The sequence below is a fragment of the Aquarana catesbeiana genome, linkage group LG05 (assembly GCF_042186555.1).
Source record: "Aquarana catesbeiana isolate 2022-GZ linkage group LG05, ASM4218655v1, whole genome shotgun sequence".
In the NCBI taxonomy this organism is placed as follows: domain Eukaryota; kingdom Metazoa; phylum Chordata; class Amphibia; order Anura; family Ranidae; genus Aquarana; species Aquarana catesbeiana.
The window spans coordinates 629,499,742-629,521,524 of NC_133328.1; the positions used below are offsets into that span (position 1 = coordinate 629,499,742).

General features: G+C 44.4%; 1 protein-coding gene across 1 annotated transcript in view; it reads right to left on the bottom strand.

Moving 5' to 3' along the window:
* The window catches only part of LOC141145538 (uncharacterized), a 195,931-nt gene that overhangs the window by 39,179 nt on the left and 134,969 nt on the right, over positions 1-21,783 (bottom strand). The window contains exons 19-22 of the mRNA XM_073632305.1: positions 17,992-18,198; positions 10,573-10,674; positions 9,168-9,266; positions 7,058-7,204 (exon numbers count right to left, since the gene is read on the bottom strand). Coding sequence (XP_073488406.1) covers positions 7,058-7,204; positions 9,168-9,266; positions 10,573-10,674; positions 17,992-18,198 — 555 coding nt within the window. The remainder of the gene's footprint in view (positions 1-7,057; positions 7,205-9,167; positions 9,267-10,572; positions 10,675-17,991; positions 18,199-21,783) is intronic.

The following is a 21,783-nucleotide window of genomic DNA, read 5'->3' on the forward strand; positions in this document are numbered from 1 at the left end:
GGCGTATGCTGCGTGCGTGGGTGTTAGCGGTACTGGCGCTAACCTGACGCTGCCTGGGGCTGGTGCTTGCCAGTTCACCAAAACGCTACCAGAAAAACTGTTAGCGATCGCAGTGATCAGGCCTGACTCTGCGAACGCTGCAGTTATGTGTTTAGTGTTTTGTAAGTGTCAGTGATCGATCGATACTGCACTTGGGTGGGCCGGGCGGAGGGGCAAAACGCAGGTGCTAGCAGGTATCTGGGCTGATCCCGCTAACACTGCGTTTGTGGGAACCCTAAACTGCTGGGGATGCTAGTATAGATCTGATCAGATCAGATATTGATCCGATCAGATACTATACCACTAAGGGAGGTGTACGGTGCGTGCGTGGGTGTTAGCGGTACTGGCGCTAATCTGACGCTGCCTGGGGCTGGTGCTTGCCAGTTCACCAAAACGCTACCAAAAAAACTGTTAGCGATCGCAGGGATCAGGCCTGACTATGCGAACGCTGCAGTTATGCGTTTAGTGTTTTGTAAGTGACAGTGATCGATCGATACTGCACTTGGGTGGGCCGGGCAGAGGGGCAAAACGCAGGTGCTAGCGAGTATCTGGGCTGATCCCGCTAACACTGCGTTTTCGGGAACCCTAAACTGCTGGGGACGCTAGTATAGATCTGATTGGATCAGATATTGATCCGATCAGATACTATACCACTAAGGGAGGCGTATGCTGCGTGCGTGGGTGTTAGCGGTACTGGCGCTAATCTGACGCTGCCTGGGGCGACGCATATCACCGCCGGGCGATCAGGGGGCTAAACCTTTATTCGGTAATAAACGGCGGGTGCCCTGACACTATAAAAAATAAACAAACTAACCAGCGTCACTCGTAACAGTTATACGGTGATCAGTGGTGAAAGGGTTAACTAGGGGGCAATCAAGGGGTTAAAACCTTTATTAGATAGTATATGGGGGTCCCTGACGCTATAAAACGCTGACGGCGAACCTAAATATTTACGTCTCTAACTATCGTCACCAGCGACACTAATACAGCGATCAGAAAAATGATCGCTTAGTGACACTGGTGACAGGAGGTGATCAAGGGGTTAAAACTTTATTAGGGGGGGTTAGGGGGGTATCCTAGACCTAAAGGGGGCTACCACTCACTGCCCTAACACTGTAACTGTCACAAACTGACACTATGCAGTAATCAGAAAAAAAAAAAAAAAAAAAATACTGCTAATGTCAGTTTGTGACGGGGGGGGGTGATTGGGGGGGGGTCGGGGGGCGATCGGGGGGGGATCGGGGGTGTAAGGTATGCCTGGCATGTTCTACTGTGTGTGTTTGTGTGTTGTGCACTTACATGTCTTCTCTCCTCGGCGCTGGACGGAAACTGCCAGACCGAGGAGAGATGACATCACATCCTCTGCCTGTGTGAAACTATACACAGGCAGAGGAGGATTCCCATTGGCTGGGAGCGATCGCGAGGGGGGGGCCACGATCGGATGGTCTCCCCCTCGCCTCCCGACGCTCCCAGTCAGATGCCGACCGCCGATGGCACCGGGGGGGGGTCCGATCGGACCCCCCGCCCGCGGGAGGCAGATCACGTACAGGTACGTGATTCTGCCTGCCCGTGCCATTCTGCCGACGTATATATACGTTAGGCGGTCGGCAAGTGGTTATACTGATAACAAGTTCAAACAGGTGCCATTAATACAGGTAATGAGTGGAGGACAGAGGAGCCTCTTAATGAGGAAGATACAGGTCTGTGAGAGCCAGAAATCTTGCTTGTTTGTAGGTGACCGAATACTTATTTTCCACCATAATTTGCAAATAAATTCTTTCAAAAATCAGACAATGTGATTGCCTGGATTTGTTTCCACATTTTGTCTTTCATAGTTGAGGTATACCTATGATGACAATTACAGGCCTCTCTCATCTTTTTAAGTGGGAGAACTTGTACAATTGGTGGCTGACTAAATACTTTTTTGCTCCACTGTATCTATTTAAAAAGATATTTTATTGCTATCAAACAATACAATCATTGGAATACAATACTCCTACTCAAGTGTGCAGTTTTGCATTGTCATAAATTACACCAACAACTAAACTTTTGTGCAGTGCATTTCTTGTAAACATCAAAGACACACATGTAACATAACACATAAACTTTAAAAACAGGGACGTCCGGACGCCTAGTCATGATGCACAAAGAGGATGCCACTCAATAATAATCAATGTGGGTATACATGGATAAATGACATCCAATTTGTGCATTGCCCCGTGGTTGAAGGCAGCTGGTGGGATATGCAGGTCCTCTCCTGAATTAATGTGGGGTGATGATGATGAACCCACTAAGAATCTTGGGGGGGGTGGACACACTATTTAGGGGTGGGGAAATAATCAACGGTCTTTTCCAGTACAACGGGGGGGGGGGGGGGGCAAGTAGATATTTGCTCTCTCATGCCAAGCACAGAGATAGTGCGATGTTAGACGATATCAGTTGAAGCAATGTGACATCCTAATTTACTGGAAGAGTATCATGAGATATTTATATTGAAAAATTCAGTGCAATACGTAATTAGGAAGACCTGCCGTTCACTTATAGGTGATAATAACAAAGACATGTGCAATTTGTTTAGTTCCAAATTCGTTTTTGACAAATTCGTTAATTTCCGAATTTCCAAATTTTTCAGTTTCCGAGATTCCGAATTTTCAATCTTACGAATTTACGAAATTTCGGCATTTCGAAATTGGAAGTTCGAAAATTCGAAATTAGGAAATTCGATAATTCCAAAATTTGAAAATCCAAAAATAAGAATGAAAATATGAACATTCAAAAAAATGAAAATCTGAAAATTCGAAAACCCAAAAATCTGAAATAACTAACTAATAATAAATATTAAATTGTAAGTATTTTCTTTCAAATGTGGCTGTTAGTGAACGTACTTGAACGAATTATCTGAAATAACGAATGTCGTATCTAAACGAATGGAACGTAACGATCTAATAATAATAAATAACAATAATAATAATAAAACCTTTTTATTAGTAGTATTTATTATTAATTTGTTCCGTTCCATTTGTTTAGATGCGGCATTCGTTATTTCGGATAATTCGTAACTTCAGATAAATTTGTATTCGTTACGTTCACAAACAGCCAAATTTGAAAGGAAATTCCAATACCTATAATTTAATAGTTAGTTATTATTAGTTAGTTATTATTTCGAATTTTACTTTTTTGCGAATTTTCGAATTTCTGAATTTTTGAATTCTGAAAATTCCGAATTTTTGAATTCTGAAAATTCCGAATTTTTGAATTCTGAAAATTCCGAATTTTTGAATTCTGAAAATTCTGAATTTGAAAATTCTGAATTTGAAAATTCAGAAAATTCTGAATTTGAAAATTCTGAAAATTCTGAATTTGAAAATTCTGAAAATTCTGAATTTGAAAATTCAGAGAGTCTAAAATTTGGGAAGTTTGAAAATCTGAATTTTTGGATTTCCGAATTTTTGCTTCTTCGAAAATGTCACTTTTTTGCGGATTTTCGAATTTCTGAATTTTTGAATTTCGAAAATTCTGAATTCAAAAATTCAGAAATTCGGAATTTGAAAATTCTGAAAATTCGAAAATTCGGAAATTCTAAAATTTGGAAATTTGAAAATCCGAATTTTTGGATTTCTGAATTTCCAAAAAAGCAAAAAAACGAATTAAACGAAAATGAACACATTTTTTGTCAGTGCACATGTCTAGTTCTCTCTGTCAATAATCACTCACAGCGCAGAGCTTATCACACTGGGGAGGGGAACAGTGTCTTGGGTCAGAAGATGTTTTCAGTTTGAAAGCCTGTGTATTGGCATACAGTCTCACAAATACAGAGAAAAAAGTTGGCGCTGGCACCAGCCTCAGTGTGGAACCACCAAACTGATAAATACCTGAAACATAGGGGGAACTTTAAAAAGAATGATTTAAAATAAGTGACTATGGTAAGTCCATATAGTCCATAATGTAGCACCTTGAACGCAGCCCAGTGAAGATGAGAAGCAACTCTTGGAATAGCTGGGGGAGAAAGCACAAAAGGCGCCACTCTAAGTGCAGTATAGCAAAGAGTTTTAATGAGCTAAATGTGCAAACATACTCACAAGAGTAGATTTAAAACAGGCATGTCAAATGTAGGTAGACAAAAACGTCCGGTAAACATGCACTGACAAAAATTTTGTTCGTTTTTGTTTCATTCATTTTTTGCTTTTTTCGGAAATTCCAAAATTCAGAATTTGAAAATTCGTAAATTCAAAAATTCGAAATTTGGATTTTTGATGTTTTCAAGTTTTCAAATTTCCGAATTTCCAAATTTTCGGAATTCGTAAATTCAAACATTCGAAAATCCGAAAAAAAGAAAGAAAATCAATAAAATTCAAATGAATAACTAACTAATAAATTATAGGTATTGGAATTTTTTTTCAAATTTGGCTGTTTGTGAACGTAACGAATACAAATTTAACTGAAGTTATGAATTATCCGAAATAACGAATGCCGCATCTAAACAAATGGAATGGAACAAATTAATAATAAATAATAATAATAAAAAGGTTTTATTATTATTGTTATTTATTATTATTAGATCATTAAGTTCCATTCTTTTAGATGCGGCATTCGTTATTTCAGATAATTCGTAACTTTGGATAAATTCGTACTCGTTACGTTCACTAACAGCCAAATTTGAAAGGAAATTCCAATACCTATAATTTAATAGTTATTATAAGTTATTATTTCAGATTTTGGGGTTTTCGAATTTTCATTCTTTTGAATATTCAGATTTTCATTCTTATTTTCGGATTTTCAAATTTCCAAATTTTAGAATTTTCAAATTTCCGAATTCCGAATTTCCGAAATTTCGAATTTCCAAATTCGCATTTTAGAATTTTCCAATTTCCGAATTTCCGAAATTTAGAATTTTCAGAAATGCGGAAATTTAAAAATTTTGGAATTACCAAATTTTTCCAAATGCGTTAAAAAACGCATTCGGAACTAAACGAATTGCACAAGTCTAACGTCCGGGAAGAAAGTTCATCCGTGGTTGTTTGGTAAAGTGGAGCGGTTTGCGCCGGTGGTCACCGACGCTTCCTGGACCCTCGACTACGCATGGAGCCGGGGGATGACGAGGTTGTTAGGCCTGAAGAAGGAGCGCATGCTCCGCAAACGTGTCGCCTATTGGTCCCCCGCAGAAGCATTGTCATCCCCCGGCTCCCTGCGTGGTCGAGGTCCAGGAAGTGTCGGTGACCACCGGCGCAACCCGCTCCACTTTACCAAACAACCACGGATGGACTTTCTTCCCGGACGTTAGATGTGTGCAATTCGTTTAGTTCTGAATGCGTTTTTTAACGCATTTGGAAAAATTTGGTAATTCCTAAATTTCCGAAATGTCCACGGATGGACTTCCTTCCTGGACGTTTGTCTGCCCACATTTGACATGCCTGTTTTAAATCTACTCTTGTGAGTATGTTTGCACATTTTGCTCATTAAAACCCTTTGCTATACTGCACTTAGAGTGGTGCCTTTGTGCTTTTTCCCCCATACAATCCCACAAGTATATCCTTCCGTCTGGTCTAGGTATATCGGTGCACTAAATCAGCCTATAAGCGTCTAATGGCTGTAGGACTGGTGGGTATAGCATGGGTGGTACTTTACCTTTCCCGTAGGCCTATAGCATGCGTAGAAGACTCCACCTCCATTCCCATATGTGTAGACAGTAATAACCTGACAGAGATTCTAACCCTTTCTTATGTACCCACTGGTAATATTTCCAACAGGGTGAATGAGGAAATTAAAGATTTGTTTTTTTCCCCATTCAAGACCGGTCCACTTTAAAGACTCCCTAAGAGCACTTAAGGCAGGGGTAGGCAACCTCGGCCCTCCAGCTGTTTTGAAACTACAAATAACACAGGCATGACTCCTAGAGGCAGAGGCATGATGGGATTTGTAGTTTCACCACAGCTGGAGGGCCGAGGTTGCCTACCCCTGACTTAAGGCATGCTAAAATGCCTTCTTAAGCCTCATACACACGATCGGATTTTCGGCAGGGAGTTGTGTGATGACAGACTATTTGCCTAAAATCCGACCCGTTACTACGCTCCATCAGACAATTGTTGTCCAACTTTCCGTCAACAAATGTTGAATGGCAGGCTAGTAAATTTTCGGCAAACAACGGTCCGTTGTCGGATTTTCTTATCGTGTGTACACAAGTCCGTCACGCAAAAGTCCAAAGTACAAACACGCATGCTCTGAATCAATGCTCACCAAACACAACATTAGCAGAAGGTGCCCAAAGGGTGGCGCTCCAGAGCTGAAATTCCACCTAGTACGTCACTGCGATCGTGTTTGTTGGCCGACAATTGTGTGCCGTTAGTATGCAAGACAAGTTCCCGACACACGCCCTTCGGACAAAAGTCTGGCGCTCTGTTGGCCAACAATCCGATCGTATATACGAGGCTTTAGTCCATATTGTTGATTGTCACTTTAACATGCCTTGATGACCATCGCAGCTTGAAGGATCGAGAGCTTTTGTTAAAGTGGAGTTCCACCCACTTTTACAACTCTTCAGCATCCTTCACTAAACTGTGCACTGTAAACAAATTGGATATTTTTTAATTTTTTTTCTCAGCACCTACTGTATATCTACTGTATTCATTTTTCACTTCCTCCTCCCTGGCCGTGGCCCATCGCATCATTTCCTGTTTGCAATGCCTTCTGGGAAGGGGCGGCAATTTCCTCTGAAACTGCCGTTGCTATGGAAACCTGACCTGAAACCTGTTACACTGCTTGTGCTGCATGTGCGAGATCTGCAAGGATGAGATCCAGGAAGAAATACAGTCTGGCTTCAGATGCCCACACTTAAGATGGCCACGGCCTGCTGTAAGTTTATAAAATAACAAACTACTGCTATAAACTAACAAACAGACCTTAGTTTACAGACTAACTTTACTAGAATACATTAAGCTTGTGTATTATAGGGGTATTTTTATTTAAAAAGTATCATTTCGGCCGGAACACCACTTTAAGCAGTAATGTTTCCGTGTCTTACCTCCCCGCTATGTTCCTTCAGGTGGAACATCTCTACAGATGACTTCGGAGGCTCGCTCTGCATTGTAGCCGGAACCTTTGTTAGAATTTCCCGCACGAAATCCAGTTGGCCATAATGAGCGGCGATGTGGAGAGCCGTGAGTCCAGTCTGAAGAGGAGGAAAGATGTGCTAATGTTGGCCAATTTCGTTAAAAAGTAATCTGACCATAGCTGTTATCACTGCCATTGGAAAAGTCATAAATACCGAGCCGTATAACAGTGATCCTACACCAACCTCATAGAAGGCAAAGTACCAGGTGCACTGAAAGTAGGGAGCAGAACGATTTAATTATTACAGAATGGGGCGAAATGAGGGGGAGGGGGGGGCGGAATGGGGGGGGTACATGATGCCCCCTCTCCCACCACAATGCAGCGCTTGTTGATTGCTCCAGCAATGTTATTATCTATTTTTTTATGAGGGCAATTATTTTATTTTCATTATTTTATTGAGTATTATTGTACTCAGTGTTACATAATACTGACCTCTGCACTCTGTGTGGCTTACTACTGACCTCTGCACTCTGCATTACTTAATACTGTTGTCTACACTTTGAGTTACATTCCACGGACCCCTCAACTCGTTACTTACTGACCCCTGCACTCTGTAACTTAGTACTGAGCACTGCACTCAGCATTACTTACTAATGATATCTGCATTCTGCATTACATTCTACTGACCCCTGCACTCTGTAACTTAGTACTGAACACTGCACTGTGCCTTACTTACTAATGATATTTGCATTACATTCTACTGACCCCTGCACTCTGTAACTTAGTACTGAGCACTGCACTCAGCATTACTTACTAATGATATCTGCATTCTGCATTACATTCTACTGACCCCTGCACTCTGTAACTTAGTACTGAACACTGCACTGTGCCTTACTTACTAATGATATTTGCATTACATTCTACTGACCCCTGCACTCACGCAGTTCACACATGCACTGTATTAAATACTACCCACTTTATGCATTAACTACTACTAACCCCTGCAATCTGCCTAAAGCGGAGTTCCACCCAAAAATAGAACTTCCGCTAATCGGATTCCTCCCCCCTCCGGTGTCACATTTGGCACCTTTCAGGGGGGAGGGGGGGGCAGATACCTGTCTAGTCCAGGTATTTGCTCCCACTTCCAGGCATAGATCGCCGCAGGCTCCGTGGTGATCTACGCCATGTCTGGCTCCTCCTTTGTCCGCCCGCTGTCTTCTGGGAGACACACAGGTCCCAGAAGACAGCAGGGAACAGTGAGGATGCGCAGCGTGACTTGCGCATATTACTGACCTATGATCTGTGTGTTACACACTACTTTTCAAAGTCCCGGCAACTTTAAGTTGCATAGATGGAAACGGGTGCCATTGAAATCAATGGGCTGTGACTTGTCATGCGACTTTATGTGTCCAAAGTCGCATGACAAGTCGCACTGGTGGAAACGGAGCCTAAACCAAAGCACAAGATAACAATCTGAAGATAGACATGATTTTAGGTACAGGCTTTGTATATATGAAAAAAAAAGTTTGTATAACACCAAGTGACTGAAAAAAAAAGAAACAGTTTACTTGTCCAGCATCCCCAAACACTGAAAAATCAGCCCTATAAATCTGCTTATATTTTGCCTTCCATGGTTTCCAACCCCCTTCAACATGCTAATGACAAGCACTGGTCTGGCTTTTGTGAGCAAATATCAAAATACCCTGATGGGTGGGCACCAGTCTGGAGGTTTGGGGGCGTTCATAGGCAGGCAACATTTGGATGACCATTCTAGGTAATGGCCACATGTGACGCTGAGCCTCCATGATTGAAAGAACTGAAATCCAATGAATTAAAAGGGACGGGCCAGGGACAGTCAGGCTGGGGAGGAAAGCGCTAGATGATGCTGGATGTCCTCCAGCCAGGAAATGAGGTTCCATCTGACTTGCACACTGGGAGAAGCTCAAAGCTCAGAGTGTGCAGCGAAATCAGAGTAAGCCATTTCAGTACAGAACAGGAAACCGTACAACTGTATGAGAATGAAGGGAAAGCTCGAGATCAGATTTAAATCAAATATAGATCCACTCATGCTAGGACTTTACCTTGGTGCTGGTGATACGGAAGGAGACACAGCCCTTTAATGCTTCTAGAACATTGATGTGTCCATTCTTGGCAGCCAGGTGGATAGCCGACATCCCCTCCTGCCACAAAGGAAATAAGAGAACTGTGTTCATTATTTAATTTATTTATTCGTAATGAATCATTTTTTATCATAAAGTGTTATTTTATCTCTACCTTGAATGGCTGCATTTTCTAGGGGTATTTTTGCTCATATGAGGCAATTTGTACTGGTTACTCTGGACCTCTAGACTCTGTTAGCTACTCCTAACCCCTGCACTCTGCGTCACCTACTCCTAACCCCTGCACTCTGCGTCACCTACTCCTAACCCCTGCACTCTGCGTCACCTACTCCTAACCCCTGCACTCTGCCTCACCTACTCCTGACCTCTCCACTCTGCGTTAGCTACTCCTGACCCCTGCCCGCTGCATTAGTTACTCCTGACCTTTGTACTCAGTGTTAGTTACTCCTGACCTCTCCACTCTGTGTTAGCTACTCCTGACCTCTCCACTCTGTGTTAGCTACTCCTGACCTCTCCACTCTGTGTTAGCTACTCCTGACCTCTCCACTCTGCGTTAGCTACTCCTGACCTCTCCACTCTGCGTTAGTTTCTCCTGACCACTCCACTCTGTGTTAGCTACTCCTGACCCCTGCACTCTTCATTAATTACTTCTGACCTTTGCACTCTTCATTAGTTACTCCTGACCTTTGCACTCAGTGTTAGTTACTCCTGACCCCTGCACTACCTACTCCTAACCCCTGCACTCTGCGTTAGCTATTCCTGACCCCTACACTCTGTGTTAGCTACTCCTGACCTTTGCACTCAGTGTTAGTTACTCCTGACCCCTACATTCTGTGTTAGCTACTCCTGACCCTGCATTCTGCGTTAGCTACTCCTGAGCCCTGCACTTTGCAGTAGTTACTCCAGACCCCTGTACTCTGTGTTAGTTACTCCAGACCCCTGTACTCTGTGTTAGTTGCTCCTGACCCCTGTACTCTGTGTTAGTTACTCCAGACCCCTGTACTCTGTGTTAGTTACTCCAGACCCCTGTACTCTGTGTTAGTTACTCCTGACCCCTGTACTCTGTGTTAGTTACTCCTGACCCCTGTACTCTGTGTTAGTTACTCCTGACCACTGCACTCTGTGGTAGTTATTTCTTACTCCTGCACTGTCTTATTTACTTCTGAACCCTGCACTCTGTGTTAGTCACTCCTGAACCCTGCATTCTACATAACATGCCAATAACCTCTGTAAAGTGCTAGCTGAATGTTACCTGTGTGATCACTTTCGTAAATTGACAAATAAATTACAGCAAATAATGATCATTTAAAGGTGGGCTCTGGGGACAGAAATCTTTACCCTTGTAGAGGGTCCAAACCAGACTTACTGCATCTTCATCGGATGCCGACGCTCCGGTCTCCAGCAACACCTTCACAACACCTGCGTGTCCCCCCGCCGCTGCCAAGTGCAGGGGGGTGGAGTCATTGGTCTGGAAATACAGACAGGAGAACGGTCAGGAGATGGAGGCCAGATTATACTGCCGCTACATTAGATGTAAACACAACCACGACATCTCAAATATTATTATTTCAAAAATAGGCCCTGGTGATCCTGCCATAAAGGATTGGGTTTGGGCTTTGAACCCAGAGACTCCCCATCTCTCTCTGTAGTAGTGCGAGATTAGTGAACAAGGGTTTGTGTAATGCATTTGGCCGCATGTTGTGAAGCAGTTTTGGCACACATGTGTATTGTGGTGTATTGCGGTGTATTGCGGTGTATTGCAGTGTATTGCAGTGTATTGCGCTGTATTGCGCTGTATTGCGCTGTATTGCGCTGTATTGCTCTGTATTGCGGTGTATTGCGCTGTATTGCGCTGTATTGCGCTGTATTGCGCTGTATTGTGGTGTATTGCGGTGTATTGCGGTGTATTGTGGTGTTTTGCAGTGTATTGCGGTGTATTGTGGTGTTTTGCGGTGTATTGTGGTGTATTGTGGTGTATTGCGCTGTATTGCGGTGTATTGCACTGTATTGCGCTGTATTGTGGTGTATTGCGGTGTATTGTGGTGTTTTGCAGTGTATTGCGGTGTATTGTGGTGTTTTGCAGTGTATTGTGGTGTATTGCACTGTATTGCGGTGTATTGCGGTGTATTGTGGTGTATTGCGGTGTATTGTGGTGTTTTGCAGTGTATTGCGGTGTATTGTGGTGTTTTGCAGTGTATTGTGGTGTATTGCGGTGTATTGTGGTGTATTGCGGTGTAGTGTGGTGTATTGCAGTGTATTGTGGTGTATTGCAGTGTATTGCGGTGTATTGCGGTGTATTGCGCTGTAAACATTCTGAGTTCGATCCCTTGGAATGGTGTCCATGCAAACTGACCACAAGGTGATCTCGGAATACGGTGCGCACTTCCCCTGGTACTGGCCACATGTGACAAAATCAAATTATTTGCCCACAACATGGTTCTAGAGAAAATTATAGCATTCAGAATACGATTTCTCTATATCAAGAGGCCAGCAATCAATCGATCATTATTTAACTCATCAACAGGCACCGTAGATGGCGACTGACCCGCTTTGACTGTCTCCAACTCCTGTCCTCGCTCTCTACCTCTCAGACCTCAAATAATAGCAACAATATAGACATTGCAGAGCTGAAGGAAGTCCTGAGTTTTCCTGAGCCGGGGGAAGGGGGGTCTTGTGTTGGGGATGATATTTTATTAACTGCGTTACTTATTACTAACTTCTGCATGATGTATTACATACTACAGACCCCTGCACTCTGTGTACATACTACCCACCATTGATCTCTGTGTTACATACGTATGACCTATGCATCACTTACTTCTTACCCTGCACTTCATGTTACATACTTCTGATGTCTGATCTCTGCAATGCCTAACACTGACCTCTGATCTCTGCATTACATACTGCCGACCCCTGCACTACTTACTAATGATATCTGTACTCTGCACTACTTACTAATGATATCTGTACTCTGTATTACATTCCTGTCCTATTCACTCTGTATTAAATACTATCCACTTCTGAACTGCATTAACTACTAACCCCTACAATCTTCTTAACATATTATTGACCTATGATCTCTGTGTTACATACCACTGACACTGCTTACATAATACTGACCTCTGCATCACTTACTACTTCCCCTACACTCCATCTTACATACTTCTGATGTCGGATCTCTGCATTGCCTAATACTGGCCTCTGGACTCTGCATTACATAATACTGACTGCTGAATCTTGAATTATACACTACTGACCCCTCCCCTCTGTGTAACATACTATCCACCACTGAACACTGTGTTACATACTTATGACCTCGGCATCACTTACTACTTACCCTGCACTTCGTGTTACATACTTCTGAAATCTGATCTCTGCATTGCCTAATACTGACCTCTGATCTCTGCATTACCTAGTACTGACCTCTGAATTACATACTGCTGACCTCTGCACTCTGCATTACTTACTAATGATATCTGCACTGTACATTACATTCTACTGACCTATTCACTCTGTATTAAATACTACCCACCTCTGAAATGTCATGGTTATGCAGTAATGTTTGTCTGTCAGCTTACCTCTCCATGTGTTCAGCTTTAGAGGCCATCCACTCTCACCTGGCTGCTTAAGTAATCTCTCTAATCTCTCCTCGAAGCATGGCTCCACCCCAGCCCCTATCAGGGAACTCTATATTAACCTGTGCACTGCAAAACAGTCCCGCTGATCAACAGTCCAGTCCTTTTTCTCCTTAGCCCAGGTAAGACGCTTCTGACGTCTCTGGTTCTGAAGTGGCTTGACACAAGGAATGCAACAGTTGTAGCCCATGTCCTGGATACGTCTGTGTGTGGTGGCTCTTCAGGCAATGATACCAGCCACAGTCCACTCCTTGTGAAGCTTCCCCAAATTCTTGAATGGCCTTTGCTTCACAATTCTCTCAAGGCTGCGGTTATCCCTGTTGCCTGTGCACTTTTTTTCTACCACACTTTTTCCATCCACTCAACTCTCCATTAATATGCTTGGATACAGCACTCTGTGAACAGCCAGCTTCTTTAGCAATGACTGTTTGTGACTTACCCTCCTTGTGGAGGCTGTCAATGACTGTCTTCTGGACAACTGTCAAGTCAGCAGTCTTCGCCATGATTGCTCAGGAAACCTTTACTGGTGTTAGGAGTTAATTATCTGATTAGAGTGTGACACCATGTGTCTACAATATTGAACTTTTTCACAATATTCAATTTTCTGAGATACTGAATTTAGGGTTTTCACTAGCTGTAAGCCATATGCTGCGTACACACGAGCGGACTTTCCGGCATACTTGGTCCGGCGCACCAGAGTCCACCGCACAATCCGATCGTGTGTAGGCTCCCGCTGACTTTTTTTTCCCAAAAGTCTGCCGGACCTAGAAATGAAGCATGTTTCGAATCTTTCCGTCGTAAGTCCGCCGGACTCAGTTCCTGACGGAAAGCCCGTTCGTCTGTCTGCTGGTCCCCACCACAAAGCACCTTGTCCCCATGTTGATGAGGACAAGGGCCTCTTCCCGACAACCCTGGCCGTTGGTTGTCGGGGTCTGTGGGCGGGGGGCTTATCGGAATCCGGGAGCCCCCTATAATAAGAGGGCCCCCAGATCCCGGCCCCCCACCCTATGCGAATGAGTATGGGGTACATGGTACCCCTACCCATTTACCTAGCCAGAAGCTAGAAGCCAGAAGTCTGGGACCCCGCTAGCAAAAGAGCAGCATGAAGATAGCGGAGGAGCCGGCAGAAGAACTGGAACACCGGGAGAAGAAGCCAGAGAGAACGGAGAAGAACCAACCGGACGCCGGGAGAAGAGAAACCGGAGGGACCACCGAAGTCGGAAGAAGACCCCCGAAGCCGGAAGAAGACCCTCCCGGAGCTGTGTAATAAATTACTTTAAAAACCTGTGTAGTGTGTTTTTTATTGACACTTTTTCCCTAGGTAAATGGGTAGGGTTACCATGTACCCCATACTCATTCACATAGGGTGGGGGGCCAGGATCTGGGGGCCCTCTTATTATAGGGGGCTCCCGGATTCCGATAAGCCCCCCGCCCGCAGACCCCGACAACCAACGGCCATGGTTGTCGGGAAGAGGCCCTTGTCCTCATCAACATGGGGACAAGGTGTTTTGTGGTGGGGGGCCCCGCAGGGCGCCCCCTCCTCCAAAGCACCCACCCCCCCATGTTGAGGGCCTGGTACGGTTCAGGAGTGGGGGGGGCGCTCGCTCGTCCCCACTCCCTTTCCTGACCAGCCGGGCTGCGTGCTCGGATCGGGGTCTGGAATGGACTTTGGGGGGGACCCCACGCCATTTTTTCGGCGTAGAGGGTTCCCCTTAAAATCCATACCAGACCTAAGGGCCTGGTATGCCCCGCGACGGGGCTCGCAAGGTGTCAATCTCGCCGATAAAAGCGGCGAGATTGACTTCCTTTTCTAGTCCCGTCGTACCCGAGTCACGTTCTGGCGGGAAGAACGTCGGACCTAGTTTCACAGAAAGTCCAGTCGTGTGTACACGGTAATAGTCATCAAAATTAAACAAAAGAAATGCTTGAAATGTATCACTCTGTGTGTAATTGATCTATATAATATATCACTTTTTTAATTGAATTACTGAAATAAACTTTTTGATGATATTCTCATTTTTTGAGATGCTCTTGTATATATTATAGAAAGCTTACTTCTTCGGAATAGCTGCATTGAATGTTTATGGGTAAAGATAAGAATCCAGATGCAGCAGACTACAGGAACTCAAAGGAGGAAACTCCTGGGAAAACAGTAAATGTATAACATTGATCTCCTACAACTAATGGGAACTATTTTCCGGATTCTGCTGTGTTTATACAGACAGGCAAACATTACACACTAACCATTGTTATGTAATATTATCAGGAAAGGGATCCTGATCTCACACTCCTCTTATAATACTCTTCCATACATTCTTCTACAATAACGTAGAACAGCATTTTTCAGCTTTATGCCGCGTACACACGGTCGGACTTTACGGCAGACTTTGCTCGGCGGACTTTTCGATGGACTTTACGACGGACTTTCTGAATGAACGGACTTGCCTACACACAATCCACCAAAGTCCGAATTCGTACGTGATGACGTACGACCGGACTAAAACAAGGAAGTTCATAGCCAGTAGCCAATAGCTGCCCTAGCGTGGTTTTTTATCCGTCGAACTAGCATACAGACGAGCAGACTTTTCGACCGGACTCGATTTCGACAGATTAATTTAAAACATGTTTCAAATCTAAGTCCGTCCAACTTTTGAGAAAACAAAGTCCGCTGGAGCCCACACACGATCGAATTGTCCGACCAAATTCCGTCCGCCGGGCAAAGTCTGCCGTAAAGTCCGCTCGTGTGTACGCGGCATTAGTCCTAAGTAGCTGCTGGAGGAATGTCTTCCAGACTTCCAGGAGGGGACAGAGTTGTCAGACCACAGTTACATGTACGATATTTCAAAAACTCCCAGAATCAACCCAGGTTCATACTGAGCTGCGGGAAGGAAGCCGTGCGAGTTCAGCTGTACTCGCATGATTTCACTCCCGCATGTCAGTCACGATTTCAGAGACATCTGTGCAGGTTTCAGAGACATCTGTGCGACGCACCGATTAGGGCGGTGCCATTTACGGCAATTGTCACCGATTTGACATGTCAAAACGCATGCCAAAACGCTCCAGTGTGAACCAGAGCTCAAAGAATGTGACGAAGAGCGTAAGGCGGAGCTACGCACACATGTCACTTCCGGTTTAGCGAGACTCCGGTTGGTGGAATGCACGCTGACCTAGAGCGCTCGTTTTTTAAAAAGCAGATTCGGGTTGGTATCTACCACCCATCTACCTATGGAGACATCTGGAGACACCTGTGCAGGTTTCAGAGACATCTGTGCGTCTCACCGATTAGGATGGTACCATTTACGGCAATTGCCGCTGATTTGACATGTCTAATCGCATGCCAAAACGCTCCAGTGTAAACCAGGGCTCAAAGAATGTGACGAAACGCGTAAGGCGGAGCTACGCACACACGTCACTTCCGGTCCCTGTCCACTGCCCCTGCTGGTAGAACACAGTGATAATCGCATGCTGAAAATCTACCATGATGGTTGTACCCAAATCAATCGATGGATTGACTTGGGTAGAATCAGCCTGCCCATAGATGGTTTGAATCTTGTCCCTGCTTAATCGGCCAAGATTTGAAGCATCCATGGGTGGCTTAAATGTTGAATACAAAGACATTTTAGACAATTAAGCACTTCCAAGCTCGTGGATACAGTTTGGAGAAGACCCTTTTCTGTTCCAGCACAACTGTACATCTGTGTACAAAGCCAGCTCCATAAAGACATGGTTTGATGGGTTTGGTGTTGAGGAACCCAAGAGCCCTGCATGGATTCCTGACCTCAACCCTACTGAACACCAGTGGCGGCCCGTTCATAGGAGCACCAGACGCATGGATTTCAATAGGGTTTTTTTTTTCAGAAGCACATGATTAGAGCCCGAGGCTTAAAAAAAAGGCCACTTGTGTGACATTAGCGAATTAATATTTGCTAATGTCTTCCTGTTTCTCCTTCCAGCCAATCGGACTCCTAAGACCCCATTGGTCGGGAGTCCGAAGACACGATTGGCCGGGAGGAAAAAACGGAGGGGGGATACGGAGACCGGGACACGAAGGAGACAAAAGGGGAAGCCAGGAAGCCGCCACCGATGGTTTCAAACACAGGGGAGAGCCGATCTCCTCCTCCCTGCTCTGCTCGAATCCATTCATTCTCCGCCAGCAGCAGGCATTCCCATGTGCTGAGCACCGGGCGCACAGGGTAAGTGAGCCGGCGACTGGGGGGGGTTTGGGTATAGTGCGGGGGGGGGGCTGGAGTGACGGGGGGGTCCATGGTCAGGTCCATCTGCTGCCCTACCCCCACCATTGGAGCACCAGCCACCACTGATGAACACCTTCGTGATGAAGTGGAAGGCAAATCAGGTCTTCTCACCCAACATCAGTACTTGACCTCACAAAAGTTCCTTTTTTCATAATGGGCACATATTCCCATAGATACACTCCAAAATCTTGTAAAAAGTCAACTCTGTATTAATAGCCATGGTTTCAGAATGGGGTTTCAAACAAGCTCATGTAAGTGTGATGGGCGCATGTGGCCATATAGCGTAAATCCATGGTCCTTTCAACCTATCAGACCTTATTCAGGTGTACCCAGTGAAGGGTAATGCTAAAGAAGTGTGGGAATCCAAAAAAAAACATACATACTCATCTCTATGGCTGCAGAATCATTGTAATGCTGCAGCTGTTCCCCACTGGCCTCTGTATTCACTTTTGTTGCCAGCGGTTTAGACATTAATGGCTGTGTGTTGAGTTATTTTGAGGGGACAGCAAATTTACACTGTTATACAAGCTGTACACTCACTACTTTACATTGTAGCAAAGTGTCATTTCTTCAGTGTTGTCACATGAAAAGATAGAATAAAATATTTACAAAAATGTGAGGGGTGTACTCACTTATGTGAGATACTGTATATAACATTTTTGGTTTGAATGGATTAGGGAAAAGAATTAGAATGCCTGTCATGTTTTTATTGCCATCTGAGTTCCTGCTGGGGAGATGGGGGAACTTACAAAGGAAGCCATGATCTAACAATAGATTCATATTTACTATGCGACTTTTCCTGCATTTGCAATTGAAAATTTCCGCCTCGTCCTGTCAGTCCAGATCAGGGTATACAGTGCGTTGTATGTGCAGAGTGATATTCTGGAAGATACGCACCTTATTACGTGCTGTTGTCACACCGCTACTGTTGAACTTGAGCAGCTCTTTGACGACAGCGACGCTGCCCTTGGCGGCTGCAATGTGGGCGCATGTGGAGCCGTCCATGTTGGCGGATGTCACTAGCTCAGGCCGGTGTTTCAGGAACAGTTTAACGACTTCAGAGTGGTCATTTTCCGCAGCCAGGTGGAGCGCCGTCTGTCCATGCTGACATTGGGACAAAACACAAGGACATACAGAAAAATCTTAGATACATTTTAGTGGCTTAAAATGATGGTTTGTTATTGTTAAGAAAAAACAAACAGTACCCTCAAGATCAACTAGACCGGGGGTCAGCAACAGGTTGTTGATCTACATGTTGACCATGGTCATGTGACAGGTAGATTGAGTGCCCACTGAGCCAGGGACCAGCTCCTGACCCCACTCAAACCTCAGATAAAAGCGGCAATAGGCATTGCAGAGCTGAGGGAAATCCTAGGTTCCTCCTTGGCTCCAACTTATCATATACACAGCTACGTAAGGGGAGACCTGTGAGGGAATTAACTTACTCTGCTGGGTCTGGAGGGAGAATAACTTGTCCTATGGGCCATTTTAGCAAGATATTTGTATTGGAAGGGGGGTATTTCTGTTTGTGGAGGGGAGATGTGTTATAGTTACCCCCAACCTCTGCACTGTGTGTTATGAATTACTGACCTTTGCACTCTGTATTATTTGTGACCCCTGGGCTCTGCATTACATACTACTCACCCTGCAGTACATATTAATATCCCTGCACTCTGTGTTATATACTAATAACCCCTGCACTCTATGTTACTTACTTCTGACCTCTGCACTCAAGACCCTTGCACGCTGCCATACTAGTGATGCCTGCATTCTGTCCTATGTACTACTGACCCCTGCACTCTTACATTACTTACTCCTGACCACTGCAATCTGCATTACTCACTCCCGATCTCTGCATTCTGCCCTACATACTAATAACCTCTGAGCTCTGCGTTACATACTACTGACTTCTGCAATCTGCGTTACATACTACTGAACTACACACTCTGTGTTACTGATAGACCACTGCACTCTGTTACTTAGTACTGATCTCTGCATTACATACTGCTGACATCTGCATTCTGTGTTAATTGATACTGACCTATGCACTCTGTTACTTACTTCTGACCTCTGTGCTACTTACTTTTGCCCATTGGCAACTGCATTACTTGCTCTTGACCCCTGCATTCTGCCCTACATACTACTGACCTCTGCACTCTGTTACATACCATTGTCTTCTGCATGCTACAATATTTTATTACTACTGACATACATACTACTGACCTCTGCATTCTGTGTTACTACTGACATCTACATTATTTACTCTTGCAAACTGTGTTACTTACTCCTCATCCCTGCATTTTGCCCTGCATACTACCGACCTCTGTACTCTGCGTTACATACTACCGACCTCTGTACTCTGCGTTACATACTACCGACCTCTGTACTCTGCGTTACATACTACCGACCTCTGTACTCTGCGTTACATACTACCGACCTCTGTACTCTGCGTTACATACTACCGACCTCTGTACTCTGCGTTACATACTACCGACCTCTGCACTCTATACAATCAGCCTCTGCACTCTGCGTTACATACTACAAACCTCTGCATTCTACGTTACATACTACTGACCTTCACAATATTTACTCTTGCAAACTGTGTTACTTACTCCTGATCCCTGCATTTTGCCCTACATACTACTGACCTCTGCTTTATCTACTCTTGCAAATTGTGTTACTTACTCCTGATTCCTGCATTTTGCCATACTACTGACCTCTGCACTCAGCGTTACATACTACTGACCTCTGTACTCTGCGTTACATAGTGCTGACCTCTGCATTCTGCGTTACATAGTGCTGACCTCTGCATTCTGCGTTACATAGTGCTGACCTCTGCATTCTGCGTTACATAGTGCTGACCTCTGCATTCTGCGTTACATAGTGCTGACCTCTGCATTCTGCGTTACATAGTGCTGACCTCTGCATTCTGCGTTACATAGTGCTGACCTCTGCATTCTGCGTTACATAGTGCTGACCTCTGCATTCTGCATTACATAGTGCTGACCTCTGCATTCTGCATTACATAGTGCTGACCTCTGCATTCTGCATTACATAGTGCTGACCTCTGCATTCTGCGTTACATAGTGCTGACCTCTGCATTCTGAGTTACATAGTGCTGACCGCTGCATTATTTACTCTTGCAAACTGTGTTACTTACTCCTGATACCTGTAATCTGATCTACATAGTACTAACCTCTGCACTTTGTTACATACTACTGTCACCTGCTCGTTTCCATGTTGCTCAGATAGATTTTCCACCTCTCCAGGTTTGCCTACCCCTGTGCTAATCAAACCACAAGGATAATAACAACGTTTATTACAGTAGACACCAAAATAAGCCATTCTGGTGGATCTACTGAAATCCTATTGAACACGTCCTAAGTGGGACTGTCTGCATTTACAATAAACATATGATCAGTGCAGATATTGCAAAGAGAACCATGCAGTCTTCGACTACAGGATAAAACTCCCAGTACAGTAAACCTAACGATGTGCATGTGAGCTTTATTTTTATGCTTCATTTTTCTTTATGTTAAAAACAAATTAAAAATGGCCAATGGTGGGCTGTCTTTTTGGTAAAAGAACAGGTCCAGGACACAACGGGGCTTCTGTGTCCATTTAACTTAAAAACCGCCATAAACTACCTACATTTTGCCTTCCCCATGACCGTGTATTTCACAAAAAAATGGAAAAAGTTTACCAAAATCTTATCCAAATTTCGGGGAAACAGAAACTCTCATTTTATCCATCCCTGCTAGTTGCCTGGCTGTTATGTGGAACTTCTATCTTCGGTGATTCAGAACCAGTATAGAGATCTGCAAATTCAAAACTATTTATATTGTACTTTTCCCAGGTTAGCAACTCAAAGCACTTAGCACTTCCCGAATGAGAAGTCAGTAATGATTGGCTCCATGTTGCTGTAGCGTTACACCATGGTATATACAGTATCTCACAAAAGTGAGTACACCCCCTCACATTTTTGTAAATAATTTATTCTATCTTTTCATGTGACAACACTGAAGAAATGACACTTTGCTACAATGTAAAGTAGTGAGTGTACAGCTTGTATAACAGTGTAAATTTGCTGTCCCCTCAAAATAACTCAACACACAGCCATTAATGTCTAAACTGCTGGCAACAAAAGTGAGTACACCCCTAAGTGAAAATGTCCAAATTGGGCCCAAAGTGTCAATATTTTCTGTGACCACCATTATTTTCCAGCACTGCCTTAACCCTCTTGGGCATGGAGTTCACCAGAGCTTCACAGGTTGCCACTGGAGTCCTCTTCCACTCCTCCATGATGACATCACGGAGCTGGTGGATGTTAGAGACCTTGCACTCCTCCACCTTCCATTTGAGGATGCCCCACAGATGCTCAATAGGGTTTAGGTCTGGAGAAATGCTTGGCCAGTCCATTACTTTTACCCTCAGCTTCTTTAGCAAGGCAGTGGTCGTCTTGGATGTGTGTTTGGGGTCGTTATCATGTTGGAATACTGCGCCCAGTCTTCGAAGGGAGGGGATCATGCTCTGCTTCAGTATGTCACAGTACATGTTGGCATTCATGGTTCCCTCAATGAACTGTAGCTCCTCAGTGCCGGCAGCACTCATGCAGCCCAAGACCATGACACTCCCATGACCATGCTTGACTGTAGACAAGTCATACTTGTCTTTGTACTCCTAACCTGG